Here is an 18,580-nt window from a genome sequence, read left to right as displayed (position 1 = left end):
CTTGTAGCATGGTGATTAAGAATCACTGGGCACAGTGACTCACACCTGTAATCTTAGCACTTTGGGAGGCTGGGGCAGGAAGATCTCTTGAGGTCAGGAGTTCCAGACCAGCCTGAGAAACATGGCAAGACCCCCCCCACCTCAAAAAAAAAAATATTGCCAGATATGGTGGTATGCACCTGTGGTCCCAGCTACTCAGGAAGTTGAGGTAGAAGGATGGCTTAAGCCCAGGAGTTTGATGCTGCACTGAGCCGAGATCACAACACTGCACTGTAACCTGGGGGACAGAGTGAGACCTTGTCTAGGAAAAAAAAAAAAAAAAGAACCAGACTCTAAGACTGTCTGGTTTCAAATGTTCACTCCATCACCTGCTCAGGTACTTTTGGGCAAGCAGCTAAACCTCTGTGGGCCCAAGTGTGTGAGCCTTGCATGATGAGGGTAAGGATGAGATGATCATGCTAGCAGTCTCTAGAGATAATCACCCTCTGAAACACCTTTTATACATGGTTAGCTTGGAGAAGGGGTCCGGTCTAGGGTCCTAGAGAGAGAGAACACCCATCGTCACCACGCCCCAAGACCACTGCCCTCACCGGCCTGGTTTGCAGGCTTTGGGGAAGGGGATGGAGAAGATCTGTGCCCGTTCTCTCAACCCTCTCTTTTGCCGTTGTATCTGCTCATCTCGCACCTTTCCGTAGCCATCTCTTCCTATCCCATTGCTCGGAGGCTCTCCTCTTCCCGTCGCCGCCTCCGCCCCGCCATGAATGCGAGCACCTCCCCGTCCCTCCTCCTGGTCTCTCCTCCCCCGCCCTCGGTGGGGGGCAGCATGCGCATGCGCTGTCGCGCCCCTCCCTCTCCGCCCCCACCCCCCGTCGGCGTCTGGGCCTCGTCCCCTTCTCTCTGTCTCCCTCGCCTACCCCATCACGTCCCCTGACACCGACACCCCATTGCTCCCGCGGTCTCCCCAGTCTCCGCTTTGGTCCCCAGCGCTGTCCACCCGAGGTAAGATGGGGAGGGGGAGGCCCGCGGAAAAGGGGAGGGGCGAAGCATCCTGCATCCAGAGATAAACAAACCCGGGGAGGGGGCGGCCGAGACTGAGGGGCCTGCCGCGGGAGGAGAAGAATGCGGGGCTGGGCCTGGGGGAGGTGGCAGACGCTGGGCGCACACACCGGGACCCTCCTTGGGTAACCGGGGTCCTTATGGTTGCCCAAGATTCAGTTGCGCGGAGGCCACCCGGGGCCCTGGGAGCTCCTAGGGGCTTGGACCCAGGAGCCTGCGGGGCACCCTCTCCAGCTGACCTCTGCCTCCAGGATTTGCCTGAAGGCCGCCCCCAACTCTGTACTCACCCCCCGAGGGCCACCAAGGACCATGACTAAGACAGATCCTGCCCCGATGGCCCCGCCGCCCCGAGGAGAGGAGGAAGAGGAGGAGGAGGAGGAGGAGACCGTCCCTGAGGCCCCCAGCCCCACCCAGGAACGCCGGCAGAAGCCTGTCGTGCACCCCTCGGCACCTGCCCCCCTCCCTAAGGACTATGGTAACCACTGCCCCCACCCTGGAATCTGGCCTGGAGCCTTGGATGGCTGGGGAGGGTGGGCTGTGCTCTACTGGTGGTGATGGTCGGAGAATTCTGGGGAATTTGAAGGTGGTCCAGAGGAGTCTTGGCTGCAGAGCACCCCTTGCCAATTCATTCATCCGCTCACTGGAGAATGGAATTGTAATACTCCTAGTCTTTGATTCATGACACATCATCCCATCATTTAGTCATTCGACAGTCATTTATTGAAAGCGGCTTTGGACCTGGCTCTATACTAGGGGCTGGGGCCACAGCAGGGGGCAAGACAGACCCAGTCTTTGCCCTGAGACAACTCACAGGGCTCAGTAACAGCCACACAAATAGGTATTAAACCATAATGTAATTTTAGCTCATATTTAGGTTTATATGCAAGAAAAGAAAAATATAATGTAATATAAATGTGTAATTACAAGACATGATGAAAACTGGATTTACCAAAAACAAGCTGCTGCAAGAGTTTTTAAAGACATAGTTTCCCTGAGGAGGTTACATGTGAGGAAGACTGGAGGGCGAGTTGGGGTTAACTAAGGGAAAGGTCAGGGGAAGGGGGTCCCAGGAGAGGTAACCGCTGGGTAAAGGATCCGAGGTAGGAGGATGTGAAGCTGAGAGCACAGCCTCTTGGAGAAGCTGAAAGTGTCTAATCATTGACTGAGGAGTATTTATTGAATGCTGATATTCTGTGATGAGTCTTATGCTGGGTGCTGGAGATTTAATCCTAGGTGATCCAGGCATGATCCTGCCTGTCAGGACAGAAGGAGACTAAACAAGTGAATGAATAAATTGGAAATAAGATAAATTCAGATTTGAGTGAATGCTATGAAAGAAAGAAAAGGTGGGCCGGGTGTGGTGGCTCACGCCTGGAATCCCAGTACTTTGGGAGGCTGAGGCGGGCGGATCACCTGAGGTCAGGAGTTTGAGACCAGTTATGGCCAACATGGTGAAATCTGATCTCTACTAAATATACAAAAATTAGCTGGGTGTGGTGACACACACCTGTAATCTCAGCTACTCGGGAGTCGAGGCAGTAGAATTGCTTGAAGCTGGGAGGCAGAGGTTGCAGTCAGTGAGCCGAGATCAAGCCACTACATTCCAGCCTGGGTGACAGAGTGAGACTCTGTCTCACAAAAAAAAAAAAAAAAAAGAGAGAGAGAGAAGTAAAAGGAGGAAATATGAAAATGACCAGGGGGCAGCTACCTACAGAGGTAGTCAGGGCTGGTCTTTCTGAGTAGGTGACATTTAGTCTGGGACCCAGAGCATGGGGAGAAATCAGTCATAGGGGAGCTGGAAAAAGTGCTCCAGGCAGACAGTAGCAAGTGCAAAGGCTCTGAGGCAGAATTGAACTTGGAACAGAAAGACCCTGGGGCTGCATTCAGGGATTGAACAAGGTTGAGGTGAGAGGTTGGCATTAGGCCAGATCTGGAAGGGCCTTCAAGGCCACAGTGAGAACTTTGGTTATATTCTAAGTGGGATGGGGGAGAGGTGTGGCAAGGGGAGGGTTAAAGTTTAAAAGCAGAGGAGTGACAGGTCTGGTGTAGAGTTTGGAAAGCTTCTTCTGGCTACTGGGTAGAAGGGGATGGAGCGCAGCCAGAGTTGGATGTAGGAGGGGAATTTGGAAGATATGTAGGCTGGGAATTCCCGGCAGCTGTGAGGTTCAGAAACCAGGTTCAGAGAGTTAGCGTTGCCAGGATAGAGCAGGAGAGATGGCATCCATAGATATATCACCCACTAGAGGTGGATCAGAGAGACTACAAGTTGACTTCAGTCTCAAAGGAAAATAAAGTTGGCCAGGAACGTTGGTTCTGGCTTATAATCCTAGCACGCTGGGAGACTGAGGTAGGAGGATCATTTGAGCCCAGGAGTTCAAGGCTGTAGTGAGCTATGATCATACCACTGCACTCTAGCAAGACCCTAGCTCAAAAAAAAAAAAAAAAAAAAGTAGGAGTTGGAGAAGGGTGGGTGCTGATTTAGACAGTGTGGTTTGGGGAGGCCTCTCTAAGGAGCTGACATGTGGGCAAAGATCTGTAAAGCCTTGTGAAGATGTGCGGGAAGTCTATCCCGAGTGGGAAAAACAGCAAGTGCCAAGAGCCTGAGACAGGAATTTGCTCGGCATGTGGGAGGGACAGAGGGAGCCCGGTGTGGGAAATGAGGGAAGGGGAATTAGTGAGAGAAGGCTGAGAATTGAGGGACGTGATGTGCAGTGCCCCGAGGGCCGTGGGGAAGACTTTGGTCTGTACTCTGGATGGGATGGGAGCTGGAGGAGGGTTCTGAGCTAAGCAGGGCTATGATGTGGCTGCAGTTCTAAAAGGAGCACGCCGGCTGATTCCTGGAAACATCGTCTACATGGCATTTCCCTGGGCTGTGTATAATCTGATCATTCATGTACTCGTTCATTCACCACTTACTGAGTTCCTGCCACATAATGCCAGGGCCCTGTGCTGGGTGCTGACTTCACAGAGAGCCGTACTCCTTAGAGTCAAGTGGGCGGAGAAGTGCCTCTAGGCACCACCCTGGCTGGTCACAGGTTGATTCCTACTCACGGATACATTTTATTTAATTTTTAAAATTTTATTTATGTATTTACTTTTTTTGAGATGGAGTCTCACTCGGTCACCCAGGCTGGAGTACAGTGGTGCCATCTCAGCTCACTGCAGCCTCTGCCTCCCGGATTCAAGCAATTCTCCTGCCTCAGCCTCCTAAATAGCTGGTATTACAGATGCCCACCACCATGCTTGGCTGATTTTTGTATTTTTAGTAGAGTCAGGGTTTTACCACATTGGCCAGGCTGGTCTTGAACTCCTGACCTCAGGTGATCCGCCCGCCTTGACCTCCCAAAGTGCTAGGATTACAGGCAGTGAGCCACTGCCCCCTGGTGGGCATTGAGATTTTTATGCGAGCCCACCTGAGATTGAAACCTCATGCTGACCACACAGAAAATGTCTGTTAGTTAACTGTGGCCCTTGCGCTACCAGTTTGAGACCCTGCATTAGAGGCTCTAAGAGGCAAAGACCTAGAGTTCCCCTACTGAGGCTGGAAGGAGGGGGTCAGTTGCATGGGGTGACCTTGGACCTCTTGCCACCCTAGCTTTCACCTTCTTCGATCCCAATGACCCGGCGTGCCAGGAGATCCTGTTTGACCCTCAGACCACCATCCCTGAGCTGTTTGCCATTGTGCGCCAGTGGGTGCCCCAAGTCCAGCACAAGATAGACGTCATCGGCAATGAGGTGAGAATACTGGGGAAACCAGGGAGAGGGGTATGTGGTCCCCCACATGTGTGTGACCCTCCGGCTCCCCTGGTACTCACAGATTCTGCGCCGAGGCTGCCATGTGAATGATCGTGACGGGCTGACCGACATGACACTGCTCCACTATGCGTGCAAGGCTGGAGCGCACGGAGTCGGTGAGAGCCCATACCCCCAAGCCAGAGCCCCAAAGCCTAGGCCCACAGACCCAACACTCTTAAAACCACCCAGAACTCAGGGCCCATATGGAACCCGAAGCTTACGGTCCCAAAGTATATTTCCTGGGGCCCAGGGCCCTCCCCATGCACTGGGCCCATGCTCTAGAATGGGGGTTCCAGGCTGATCCTGCCTGTTGTACAGGGGACCCCGCGGCAGCGGTGCGCCTCTCGCAGCAGCTGCTGGCGCTGGGCGCAGATGTGACCCTGCGCAGCCGCTGGACCAACATGAACGCGCTTCACTACGCGGCCTATTTCGATGTGCCCGACCTCGTGCGCGTGCTGCTGAAGGGCGCGCGGCCGCGAGGTGAGGAGGAGAGCCCTGGCTGGGAGGGGACAAGGACCTGTGTGAGGGAGGCGGAGACCCCGGTGAGGCCAGGCTGGGAGGGGAAGGAAGACTGCCATTCAAGGAGATAGTGGGAGGCTGGAGGCGTGGGAGAGGGGGGCTCAGTGGACCACCACTCCAGGGAGGGGCGGGGCCGCGAAAGAAGGGGTGAGGTTCCGAGATGGGGGCGGGGCTCTGCGTCGGAGGCCTGGGACCTGCAAGTTAAAAGATGAGCCCTGAGGTGGGAGGAAGGCTGGGGGCGCTCACCCAGAACCCCTCCTCTTGTCCACTTGCAGTGGTGAACTCCACGTGCAGTGACTTCAACCACGGCTCAGCCCTGCACATCGCTGCTTCCAACCTGTGCCTAGGGGCCGCCAAATGTTTGCTGGAGCACGGCGCCAACCCCGCGCTGAGGGTACTGCCACCCTCGCCCAGAACCTGTTACCCTCCTGCTCCCTTCCTCCCCCACTTTCCTCCAGCAAATCTCTGCATTTCCCATGACTCCCCAGATACTACAAATGCCGTCTGTACATTCAGCAAATGCAATAACAGCTGAAATTTGCCTACTGTTCATTATATATGTCAGGTGAAATCTATTATAAGCCTTGTTTTACAATGGTGAAACTGAGGCAAAGAGATTAAAGGATCTCCTCAGGGTCTTCCAGCCTACCCCGTGGCAGTGCGTGACAGCATTTCAAGGTAATACGGAAAGCAGGGCTAGGCCTTCTGTGAATGAGAGGGTTGGGCCCTCCTAAGCCCTCAATATGATCTCTGACCCCCGACCCATGCTCCATCCCCAATGCTAATTACCTTGCAGCTGTCCAGGCAAGGATATCTTGGGGGAACATGGCCTGTGCCCCTGAGATCTGCCCACTCTCTCTTTTTATTTTTTTTGAGACAGAGTCTGGCTTTGTTATCCAGGTTGGAGTGCAGAGGCAGGATCTAAGCTTACTGCAACCTCTGCTCCCTGGGTTCAAACAGTTCTCCTGCCTCAGCCTCTCAAGTAGGTGGAATTATAGGTATGCACCACCACGCCTGGATAATTTTTGTATTTTTAGTAGAGATGGGGTTTCACCATTGTTGGTTAGGCTGGTCTCGAACTACTGACCTCAGGTGATCTGCCCACCTCAGCCTCCCAAAGTGCTAGGATTATAGATATGAGCCACCACACCCAGCCCATAGGAGCCTATTCTCAATGTTCATCCCCCACATGTCCCCATTACAGGTTTGGGGTCTCCAGAGACTGCCTCCTTGGGGGCATGACCTACAGCACTGAAATGTGGCCTTCATTCCTACTGCTTCTGCCCCCAATCCCACCCTCAAATTACTTGTCACACCTCCAGCCCTGGGTCTCAGGGGTGGGCTTCCCTGTGGTCTGCACCTTTCTGCCCTGTCCCTTCTTTTTTTTTTTTTTTTGAGATGGAGTCTCGCTCTATCACCCAGGCTGGAGTGCAGTGGCACGATCTCGGCTCACTGCAATCTCCGCCTCCCATGTTCAAGTGATTCTCCTGCCTCAGCCTCCTGAGTAGCTGGGATTACAGGTGTGTGCCACCACACCTGGCTAATTTTTGTATTTTCAGTAGAGATGAGGTTTTACCATGTTGGCCAGGCTGGTCTCAAATTCCTGACCTCAAGTGATCTGCCTGGCTTGGCTTCCCAAAGTGCTGGGATTACAGGCGTGAGCCACCGCGCCTGGACTTCCTCTACCCCTTCTTATTTTTAGGTTGGCTCAGGGTATGACCTAATGCTACCCCTGCATCACCCAGACTGGTGTTCTCTAGGGGCAGTGCCTCCATGGGGGTGTGGCCTGTGCCACTGAGTTCCCATCCCCTCTTCCCATTGTCTCCCCAGAATCGAAAAGGACAGGTGCCGGCAGAGGTGGTCCCAGATCCTATGGACATGTCCCTGGATAAGGCAGAGGCAGCGCTGGTGGCCAAGGAGCTGCGGACACTACTGGAAGAGGCGGTGCCACTATCTTGCGCCCTCCCCAAGGTCACACTACCCAACTATGACAACGTCCCAGGCAATCTCATGCTTAGCGCACTGGGCTTGCGCCTGGGAGACCGAGTGCTGTTGGACGGCCAGAAGGTCAGGGGCTGGGGTTGTGTGGGTGTGTATGGTGGGTGGGGGGCAGGACTCAGCCCCTTCATCCCTCGGAGGTGGGTCCTCAGGCCAAGTACAGTGTCTCCCGTTTGTCTGCCTGCCATCCTAACCATCCACCCAGTACTTGATTTCATCTCAGTTGTTCCTGAGTGTCTCCTTTGAAACTCACCATGTGCTGAGCTCTCTGCCTGGGGTGGGGAGGAGATAACCCATCATCCTGACAGTGACAGCTGAGAGCGGTCAAGGCTGCTGTGGGGAGGGGTGAGCAGAGTGATCTGTGAAACTCTGTGCACCTGTGGCTCCTCCTGAGTTTTTGAGGTCCTTGATCAGGCCCCTCTGCTCTCAGAGGCAAGTCTGGGTAGGCAAGTCCAGGTCAGAGTGATTGGGGTGTGATGGGGAATGCACCCAAATTGCAGATGTGGAGGAGCAAGCTGGGGAAAAAAAAAAGAGAGAAAGGAGTCTCAGGTAGGGGGAGTGGATGTCACAGCCCCGGAGGGCAGAGAGAATCTTCATTTATCCAGGGATTCCAACTTCATTTATTTCCTGGGTGTCCCTCAGGCTCCATGCGGGACCCAGTCTGTCCCTTAGGGAGAGAATGCTGTGTCTGCCCCCACCCTGCTCTCATGGAGCTCCACTTGTAATGAAGGGGAGACAGTCAAGAAAGTAAACCTACAGTTGAGATAATTTCTGGGCCGGGCACGGTGGCTCACACCTGTAATCCTGGCATTTTGGGAGGCCGAGGTGAGAGGGTTGATTGAGGCCAGGAGTTGTTAGTGACCAGCCTGGGCAACATAGCGAGATCCCACCTCTACCGAAAAAAAAAAAAAAAGAGTAATTTCTGGTAGCATCTAGGGCTGTGAACACCATTACATGTTTGGATTTAGTAAATTTTCCCTGGCTGAATGCCAGGGTGGTTTTAGCCAGGGTGTTCTGAGACAGCTTCTCTGAGGAGGTGATGTCCAAACTGAGATGGGAAAGAACTGTACCTGCAAAGATAAGGAAGCAGCCGGGCGCGGTGGCTCACACCTGTAATCCCAGCACTTTGGGAGGCCGAGGCGGGTGGATCCCAAGGTCAGGAGATCGAGACCATCCTGGTCAACATGGTGAAACCCCATCTCTACTAAAAACACAAAAAATTAGCTGGGCATGGTGGCGCATGCCTGTAATCCCAGCTACTCAGGAGGCTGAGGCAGGAGAATTGCCTGAACCCAGGAGGCAGAGGTTGTGGTGAGCCGAGATCGCGCCATTGCACTCCAGCCTGGGTAACGAGCGAAACTCCGTCTCAAAAAAAAAAAAGGAAGCAAAGGATGAAGTAGGTATGGAGACCCTGAGACAGGAAGGGGCAGCGTGAGGGGAGTTATGGGAAGGGGGGTGAGGTGGAGAGGTCAGCCGGGCTGCATCACAGCAGATCTGTAGGCCACTGGAAGGAGTTTGAATTTTGTTTTTTTTTTTTTTTTTTTTTTTTTTTTGAGAGAGGGTCTTGCTCTGTCACCCAAGCTGGAGAGCAGTGGCACGATCTTGGCTCACAGCAACCTCCCGAGTTCAAGCAATTGTCATGTCTTAGCCTCTCGAGTAGCTGGGATTACAAACATTCACCAACAAGCCTTGCTAATTATTTATTTATTTATTAGTTTTAATTTTTAGTAGCAACGGGGTTTCGCCATGTTGGCCGGGCTGGTCTAGAACTCCTGGCCTCAAGCGATCTGCCTGCCTTGGATCCCAAAGTGCTGGGACTACAGGCGTGAGCCACTGCGCCCGGCCCCATCTAGAAAGCATTCTGCTGTACATGATCTAATCATTTCCATTGCACAATTCTGAAAGAAGGGTAGGTTGACTCTTCCCATTTTACATCCCAGAAGACTATAAAAGGCTCCAACAGGTGAAACCTTTGTCTGAAGACATGGAGTACCAATCATGCCCCTTAGAGAAGAAGTATAGCACAGTGTTAAGACCTCAGGCTCAGGGACCTGCCCGAGTAAATCTCAGCTTTGCAACATCCCAGCTATGGGACCTGGAGCCAGTGATTCTGCCTCTCTGGGCATCAATGTCTTCATCTGTAAATGGAGATAATACTAGTATCACCTTAGGGGGTTGGGTGAGGTTTAAACTAATTAAAATGCGTAAGGTCATTAGAACAGAGTCCAGTGCATACTAAATGTTCTTTGTGTGTCAGGCACTATTGTGGTCCCTCCATCAACCCTCTAAGATCAGAGCTAATTAATTATAGCCCATTGTATGGACAAGGAACTGAGGCATGGAGAGGTGAATGAGCCTCCCATAATGATGATAACCACACTCTAAAGGCTCACTGCAGCTAAGCAACTTTACATGTCTTAAAAATGTTTCTGGCCGGGCACAACGGCTCATGCCTGTAATTCCAGCACTTTGGGAGGCCAAGGTGGATAGATCACAAGGTCAGGAGTTCAAGACCATCCTGGCCAACATGGTGAAACCTCATTCTACTAAAATACAAAAAACTAGCCGGGCGTGGTGGCGCACACCTGTAATCCCAGCTACTCAGGAGGCTGAGGCAGGGGAATTGCTTGAACCCCAGAGGCAGAGGTTGCAGTGAGCTGAGATCGTGCCACTGCACTCCAGCCTGGCGACAGAGCAAGACTCCGTCTAAAAAAAAAAAGTTTCCGCCAAATGTGGTGGCTCATGCCCTTAATCCCAGCACTTTGGGAGGCAGAAGGATCGCTTGAGCTCAGGAGTTCAAGACCAGCCTGGGCAATACAGTGAGACCTCATTTCTACTAAAAATGAAAAAACTAACCAGGCATGGTGGCACACACCTGTAGTCCTAGCTACTTGGGAGGCTGAGGTGAGAGGATCGCTTTTGCCCAGGAGTTTGAGGCTGCACTGTACTGGTATTGTGCCACTGCACCCCTGTCCTGGGTGATAAAGTGAGACCCTGTCTCAAAAAAAAAAAAACAAACTTCTTGGAGACTTTGTTCATTTAAAAAAAAAAAGTTTCCACCGGACAATCACTACATGAGGTGGCTTACTATCTCTATTTTACAGATGAAACTGAGGCTCAAGAAGTCCCCTAGCCAAAGTTATAGCATGATAATAGCTAACAGGCTGGGCACAGTGGCTTCACACCTGTAATCTCAGCACTTTGGGAGACCAAGGTGGGAGGATCACTTGAGGTCAGGAGTTTGAGACTAACCTGGGCAACATAGGGAAACTCCATCTGTATTTTTTTTTTTAAAGTTGATTTTTTTTTTTTTTTGAGATAGAGTCTTGCTCTGTTGCCCAGGCTGGAGTGCAGCAGCACGATCTCAGCTCACCGCAACCTCTGCCTCCCAGGTTCAAGCGATTCTCCTGCCTCAGCCTCCTGAGTAGCCGGGATTACAGGCACGCACCACCATGCCCAGCTAATTTTTGTATTTTTAGTAGAGATGGGGTTTTACCATGTTGGTCAGCCTGGTCTCAAATTCCTGACCTTGCGAATCCACCTGCCTCAGCCTCTCAAAGTGCTGGGATTACAGGTGCGAGCCAGAGCCCGGCTTTTTTTTTTTTTTAATTAGCCAGGCTTTCATGGCGTGTACCTGTAGTCCCAGCTACTTGGGAGGCTGAGGAGGGAAGACTGCTTGAACCCAGGAGTTCAAGGTTACCGTGAACTCTGATTACACCACTGCATTCCAGCCTGGGCCACAGAGTGAGACCCTATCTCTAAAATAGAACAAAAAAATATTTTTTCAGTAACTAATACTTGCTGATCCTTTACTTAATACTAAGCCCTGTTCTGAGGGCTTTAATTTCTCTATGATAGCCCTGTCCAACAGAGCTTTCTGTAATGGTAGAAATATTCTGTGTCTGTGCTGTCCAGTAAAGTAGCTACAAGCCACATGTGACGATTGAGCACTTGAAATTTGGCTAGTGTGACTGGGGAAATGCACTTTTAATTTACTTTAAATTTATTGTTATTTATTTATTTATTTCTTGAGATGGAGTCTCACTCTGTTGCCCAAGCTGGTGTGCAGTGGCACCATCTGGGCTCACTGCAACCCTCCTGGGTTCAAGCGATTCTCCTGCCTCAGCCTCCCGAGTAGCTGGGACCACAGTTGCACGTCATCATGCCTGGCTAATTTTTATATTTTTAGTAGAGATAGGGGTTTCACCATGTTGGCCATGCTGGTCTCAAACTTCTGACTTCAGGTGATCCTCCCACCTCGGCCTCCCAAAGTGTTAGAATTACAGGCATAAGCCACCATGCCCAGACTAAATTTATTTATTTTTAAATTAAAAATTATAGCCAGGCCCAGTGGCTCATGCCTGTAATCCCAGCACTTTGGGAGGCCAAGGTGGGCAGATCATGAGGTCAAGAGTTCAAGACCAGCCTGGCCAGCATGGTGAAACCCATCTTTACTAAAAATACAAAAATTAGCTGGGTGTGGTGGCATGTGCCTGTAATCCCAACTGCTCAGGAGACTAAGCCAGGAGAATCACTTGAACCCAGGAGAGGGAGGTTGCAGTGAGCCGAGATTGTGCCACTGCACTCCAGCCTGTGCAATAGAGTAAGTTATCTGAGTCTTCTTCCTAGGGTATGTATTTATTTTTGAGACAGGATCTTGCTCTGTTGCCCAGGCTGGAGTACAGTAGCATAATCATAGCTCACTGCAGCCTTGAATTCCTGGGCTCAAGCTATCCTCCCACCTCAGACTCCTGAGTAACTGGGACTACAGGCTTGAGCTACCACACCTGGCTACATTTTTTTTCTTTTGTAGAAAACAGGGTTTTGCTGCTTTTGTTTTTTGGAACAGATTAAGATGAGAGAGTCTTAGTCTAGGCGCGGTGGCTCACGCCTGTAATCTCAGCACTTTGAGAGGCCGAGGTGGGTGGATCACCTGAGGTCTGGAGTTCGAGACCAGCCTGGCCAACGTGGTGAAACACCGTCTCTACCAAAAAAAAAAAAAAAAAAAAAAAAAGATGAGAGAGTCTTGCCGTTTTCACCCAGGCTGGTCTCAAACTCCTGGCCTCAGATGATCCTCTGGCCTTGGCCTCCCAAAATATTGGGATTACAGGTGTGAGCCACTGCACCCAGCCTTAGTTTAAATTTAAATTGTTGATCCAGTAGGGTGGCTTATGCCTATAATCCCAGCACTTTGGGAGGCTGAGGCGGGTGGATTACCTGAGGTCTGGAGTTTGAGACCAGCCTGACCAACATGGGGAAACCCCTTCTCTACTAAAAATACAAAAATTAGCTGGGCATGGTGGGATGCACCTGTAGTCCCAGCTACTCGGGAGGCTGAGATGGGAAAACTGCTTGAACCCGAAAGGTGGAGTTTGTAGTGAGCCAAAATCACAGCACTACACTCCAGCCTGGGTGACAGAGCAAGACTCCATCTCAAAAATTAAATAAATAAATAAATTTAAGTTGTCTTATGTGGCTAATCACTATTCACTATATGAGACAGGGCAACTCTATAACAATTCTACAAGATGAGTATAATTTCTGTTCCCATTTCACAGCAAAGGAAGTTCAGACACAAAGGTTAAGTCATCTAGCCAGCAGATGGTGATGTGTGACCTGGGGTTTGGGCCCAGGGTGGCCTCATGCACCCACCTTGCTGCCTGAGTGCAGGCACTCCACGGTGGTCTCTCAGCCTTCCTTCCCCAGCCATTGCTTCCCTTCTCTCCCCAGACGGGCACGCTGCGGTTTTGCGGGACCACGGAGTTTGCCAGCGGCCAGTGGGTGGGCGTGGAGCTGGACGAGCCTGAGGGCAAGAACGATGGCAGTGTTGGGGGCGTTCGGTATTTCATCTGCCCCCCCAAGCAGGGTCAGTCCCACCTGGGGCCCAAGAGGGGTGTGGCCAGGGGTCCACTCAGTAGTTCTGATGCTGCTGACGATGGGGGATGGGGGCCGAGGGCAGAGGCTAGGATGATACCAAGCTTGGGCTCTGTACTTCTAGGTCTCTTTGCATCTGTATCCAAGATCTCCAAGGCAGTGGATGCGCCCCCCTCCTCTGTCACCTCCACACCCCGGACCCCCCGGATGGACTTCTCCCGTGTCACTGGCAAAGGCCGCAGGGAACACAAAGGTCAGAGAGGGGATCCCTGTGGTGGGAAGAGCCAGTTTGGAGATGTTCTGTGGGTAGCTCTGCTTCTGTGACTCAGCTTCTCCTCAGGCGCAAACTCCAGTTTTGGAAGAATAGCTCTGAGTTCCTGACTCCTATGACTCAGTTTTCCCTTTGGCTCGGTACTGGCCATACCCAGTTCTTAGAAGAGCCTGTGGGTTCCCTGCCCTAGTTTCCTCTCAGGCCCAAAGGTCTCCCCTAGTTTTAGGGAAGAATCTGTGGAGATCCTGGCTTTTATGATTTTATTTTAATTTTTGAGACAGAGTCTTGCTCTGTTGCCCAGACTGGAGTGCAGTGGCGTGATCTTGGCTTACTGCAACCTCTGCCCCCTGGGTTCAAGCAATTCTAGTTTCTTAGCCTCCTGAGTAGCTGGGATTACAGGTGCCTACCTCTATGTCCGGCTAATGTTTGTGTTGTTTTTTTTGTAGAGACGGTTTCACCATGTTGGCCAGGCTGGTCTCAAACTCCTGATCTGCCCACTTTGGACTCTCAAAGTGCTGGGATTACAGGCACCCATCACCACGTCTGGCTAACGTTTGTTTGTTTTTTTTTTTTTTGTAAAGACGGGGTTTCACCATGTTGGCCAGGCTGGTCTCAAACTCCTGACCTCAAGTGATCTGCCCTCCTTGGCCTCTCAAAGTGCTGGGATTACAGGCCTGTGCCACTGCGCCTGGCCTGATTTACTCTCAGATCCAATTCTCCCTTCATTTTAAAAGGACAGTTTCTGGGCTCCTGACTTCTGACTCAGCTTTTCCTTGGCCCACATATCCTTAGCTTTGAGAAAGGATTTTGGGGTTCTTCAGGTTCTCTGACTTGGTTTCCCTTCAGGCCTAAAGCCCCTTCCTAATTCTCCGGCATCTGGGATTCAGTTGTTGTAAGTAGAATTTTTGATGCTGCAAAAGAAGTGGCACTCGAATATAAAGTTCCTCAGCAAGGCAATTTACTTCTATAGAAGGGTGCGGCTCACAGACAGAACAATGGCGAGCACACACCTGGACAAGGAGGGGAAGGGGTTCTTATGCCTGATGGGGGTTGCCCCTACTGCTGTGTTGTTCCCCTGTTGGCCAGGGTTAGCCTGCACAAGCTAGACTAATCCCCACTGGCTATTTTAAAGAGAGCAGGGGTCCAAGCTGGAGTGGGAGCGTGGGTGGTTTGGCAGGTAGGATGGTTACGGGTGGGTCAGAGCAGGTAGCCAGGGTGACCTAGGTCAAAGAAGGTGACTAGAGCCGGTGACTGAAGCAGGTGACCAGGATGAGTCAGGACAGAGCCGGGGGCTGGGGGAACAGATGTGAACTGCTGATTAGAACTGGTGGAGAAGGTTGTTTACTGGAACTACAAGGAAGTTAACTTTAAAATAGAGAATTAAAGAATAATAAGAGAGCTGAAGATACTGACATACTGATTCCTTGAAGAGAAACATGGGGTTTACTATATCTAACACAGTTTCACTTCAAACCAAGAACAGGGTTTCTACCTTGGGGTTTTCCTGGTGGCACAGGGTCCCCAAAGTTGACATCACCCCCCGCCCCACCTCCTGTACCTTCTACCCTTAGGCAAGAAGAAGACTCCATCATCCCCATCTCTGGGCAGCCTGCAGCAGCGTGACGGGGCCAAGGCTGAGGTTGGAGACCAGGTCCTGGTCGCGGGCCAGAAGCAGGGGATTGTGCGCTTTTATGGGAAGACAGACTTTGCCCCAGGTGAGGATGGGGACTCTGGGCCGGGGGACAGGCAGGGCCTTGAGAAATCCTGACACCTTCATGCTGCAGGTTATTGGTATGGCATTGAGCTGGACCAGCCCACGGGCAAGCATGATGGCTCTGTCTTTGGCGTCCGGTACTTCACTTGCCCCCCGAAGCATGGGGTCTTTGCACCAGCATCCCGTATTCAGAGGTGAGCCCAAACTTCCAGCCCTAACCCAGGGTACCAGCTGGAGCCCTGATCCCCCAACTCAGATGGCCTCCTCCTCCCAGCCCAGCAGGACAGTATGGACACCTGCCAACCCCAGCCCTTTCCTCATAGGTTCCTGGGGCCCAGCTCTCAAGTCAGACCCCAGCCTCTTGTGGCTCTGACCTTTCCCCTCCCCATGTCTCCTCAGGATTGGTGGATCCAGTGATCCCCCTGGGGACAGTGTTGGAGCCAAAAAAGTACATCAAGTGACAAGTGAGTTGGGGGATGATATGTGGGGAGGAGTATAAGTTTGGGATGGAAGGAAGGGTCATGGATTCTCAAGTGTATACTGGTATTTAACTGGGGACACAGGGTCCAGAAAAATGATGAGACAAGGTCCCCAAAAGGATAGGTGCTAGAGGGTATGAGGAAGTTATCGACAAGGCTCTTTGGGGACATGAGGTTAAGCAGATGCTGGGGACAGGGGTAGTCACTAGGGGACATGGTGGAAATTATGGACAAGAGGCCAAGATGGATATTGGGAATATGGGATCCAGGTGGGAACTGGAGACATAGGGAGGTATTAATGACAAGGAGTCTGGATGTACTGAGGACACACGTGGTCTGTCACCCCCTCATTTTACACCCTGCCCTCCTCTTCAGTGACGCAGCCCAAACGCACCTTCACCACAGTCCGGACCCCAAAGGACATTGCATCAGAGAACTCCATTTCCAGGTGCGTAGCCAACCCCGGTCCCCTCTCCCATGTGACATTCAGGGAGAGGGATCCACAAGGCAGTTAAACCTAGAAGTCTGGAGCTCTGGTCAGGGCTGGAAAGAGAGGTTAGGAACTTGTGATTTGTAAGCATACCCAGAAACAGTCTTTAGGGTGTAGGGCCCCGCACTGAATTCTAGTGACTTCCACTTTCAAGGGGGCCGGTAAAGGAAGCGGAACACCCTCCACTCCACACGAGCCTCAGAACAGCCAGAGGTCAGGCGCAGTGGCTCACGCCTGTAATCCCAGCACTTCAGGAGGTCGAGGTGGGTGGATCACCTGAGGGCAGGAGTTCAAGACCAGTCTGGCCAACATGGTGAAACCCTGTCTCTACCGAAAACACAAAAATTAGCCAGGTACAATGGCATACAACTGTAGTCCCAGCTACTTGGGAGGCTGGGCAGGAGAACTGCTTGAACCTGGGAGGCAGAGGTTGCAGTGATCCAAGATCGCGCCATGACACGCCAGCCTGGGCAACAGAGGGAGACTCCATCTCAGAAAACACACACACACACCCCACAGCCAGAGAGGTAGAGGCAGAATCCAGAAAGGCCTGATGGCAAATGCTTGGAGAAAGGCTGGCAGTGATGGGTGCAGATGTCCCTGCTGCCTGCCTCAGGACGTGACCCCATCGTCCTCCTTTCCAGGTTGCTGTTCTGCTGCTGGTTCCCCTGGATGCTGAGGGCGGAGATGCAGTCTTAGAGGCCCTGGACACCCGACAAAGAGACAGAGTCCCCACTAGCATCTCCTGATACCCGAGGAGCCCTGAGTCACCCTGAGTTAGAGATTCCCAGTAACACATCCAGAGTAGAGACCCCTGTTAGCCAGCCCTCGATCACTGAGGCCCCATTAACAGATGCCCCCATCATAACCCCCAAATGCAGACCCCATTTCACCCAGAAAGATTCCCTGAGTAGCACCTTCAGGCTAGTCCCTATCCCCAACCCCTCAGAGCAGATTCCCAGATTAACAGATTTCCACATCACCCCAAATGATGGTGACCCTCTCCACATAATATACCACAACAGTACATTCTCGAATCACCCAGCCCTGGATCAGAAACCTCCCATTAACAAACACTCCCCCCAGGTCCTCTTGAAATAAACATAGGTCATACCCCCAGAGCAAAAGAGTAACAGACTTTCATGTCATTATTCCCCACTTAACATTAGTCCCCTCAAGATGTCGTGACCCCAGGGTCACCGTGAAGCCCTTACACTCCAGCCCCTCAATCAGAGACTTCCTTCATTAACAAAGACCCTTGTTCTTACCCTCAAGAAGAAACCCACCATAACCAACCCACTGTCACCCCTAATTTACAGACACCAAAACAGTCCTGGAAGTGCTAATTACAGGACCCCCAAGTCTTCCTACCCTCTGCACCCTCAAGAAACCCCCAGTGCCTTGTATGACGCCCACCCGACATGGCCCACAGTTCTTGTGCTGGCCAGACTCCCAGAAAATTCTCTATTTTTTAAGTAATGACTTCCCCCTTTGGGGGACCCCAAAATTTGGAGGCCCCATTCTAGGACTCTGGGGATCCTAGATCCTAGAGTACACACGTCTCAAACTCCCCTGTGCCCTCAAGTCCTACAGCCCCTAGAAGACCCCAATGCCCTAACTCCTAGGACCCCCAAATCATGGAATCCCCAAATCCCCAGGGAATCCCAAATTTGAAAATCCAATCCCAAGCCCTCAGGAAACCCAATCATGAGGTCCTTGTGCCTGGGATAGAGGAAACTGCAGTCAGGATATCCATTCCAGGCTCCCAGGTACCTCAAGCCCTATTCACAGGCACCAGGAAAACCCCACACAGGAATTCCCATCGCTGGAAACTGGAGAACTTCAATGCCCTGAGTCCATGGATCTCAAGATACCAAATGCCAAGAGCCCCAGCCCCAAGGGAACCCGAAATCCTAAAGCTTTTAATATATTGAAGGCCCCAAGGCCCTGAGGGGATCCCAAATCCTGGAACCCCGATTTCAGTCTACGTTCTGGTCACTGGCCTCAAAGGACCCCACAGCACCTGGGCCAGACCAACAGCCTGAGGGAGAACCTGAAGGCCCAGGGAGTCCAGGGCGGACCTGGGGCCCCGACCACCAAGGACAGCTCACGACTGCCCCTTCACTGCATGTCCCCAAACTCAGCATGACTCCTGTCCTCTTCAATAAAGACGTTTCTATGGCCTCTCTGTGTGGGGTCATTGTTTGGGGGTTTCGGTCCTGCCTCTGTACCCTTGCTGGGAGAAGACAGGAAAGGAAATGCTTCCTTCAGTCTCGCCTCCCTGCAGTGTGGGCATGGGGTGGCGGTGGCCGCGGGAAGCCCTTCTAACAGCTTTGTCTGTCTTACCGAGGCTGTCCCGGCTGCCGTCCTGGTCCCACCCATCA

At 52.1% G+C, this 18,580-nt stretch overlaps 1 protein-coding gene and 1 long non-coding RNA gene across 3 annotated transcripts; one reads left to right on the top strand and one right to left on the bottom strand.

Annotated features, from left to right (window-relative positions):
* The first annotated feature begins 855 nt into the window (after nt 1-855).
* Nucleotides 856-18,380, top strand: CLIP3 (CAP-Gly domain containing linker protein 3). Of its 2 annotated transcripts, none has more exons than XM_035284885.3 (14): nt 856-999; nt 1,352-1,531; nt 4,652-4,791; nt 4,874-4,967; nt 5,170-5,331; nt 5,646-5,764; nt 7,201-7,437; nt 13,099-13,234; nt 13,367-13,495; nt 15,085-15,228; nt 15,298-15,421; nt 15,627-15,691; nt 16,082-16,154; nt 16,841-18,380. In XM_035284885.3, the coding sequence occupies exons 2-14, from the start codon at nt 1,366-1,368 to the stop codon at nt 16,893-16,895; spliced, it is 1,644 nt and encodes a 547-aa protein (XP_035140776.1). In that variant the 5' UTR covers nt 856-999; nt 1,352-1,365; the 3' UTR covers nt 16,896-18,380. The 2 variants fall into 2 exon arrangements, with proteins under 2 accessions (XP_035140776.1, XP_002762081.1); XM_002762035.6 differs by having other exon boundaries at nt 1,308-1,531.
* LOC128930536 (uncharacterized) lies at nt 4,125-13,176 on the bottom strand. The gene is made up of 3 exons (XR_008478706.2): nt 13,021-13,176; nt 7,622-7,883; nt 4,125-5,564 (listed from the first exon to the last, which is right to left on the bottom strand). It is a non-coding gene; the product is annotated as an uncharacterized LOC128930536 (long non-coding RNA).
* Nucleotides 18,381-18,580: the final 200 nt, after the last annotated feature.

This window comes from Callithrix jacchus, chromosome 22, assembly GCF_049354715.1.
Source record: "Callithrix jacchus isolate 240 chromosome 22, calJac240_pri, whole genome shotgun sequence".
Lineage (NCBI taxonomy): Eukaryota > Metazoa > Chordata > Mammalia > Primates > Cebidae > Callithrix > Callithrix jacchus.
The sequence above is the reverse complement of the archived record's forward strand: the minus strand, read 5'-3'. Positions and strand labels throughout refer to the sequence as shown.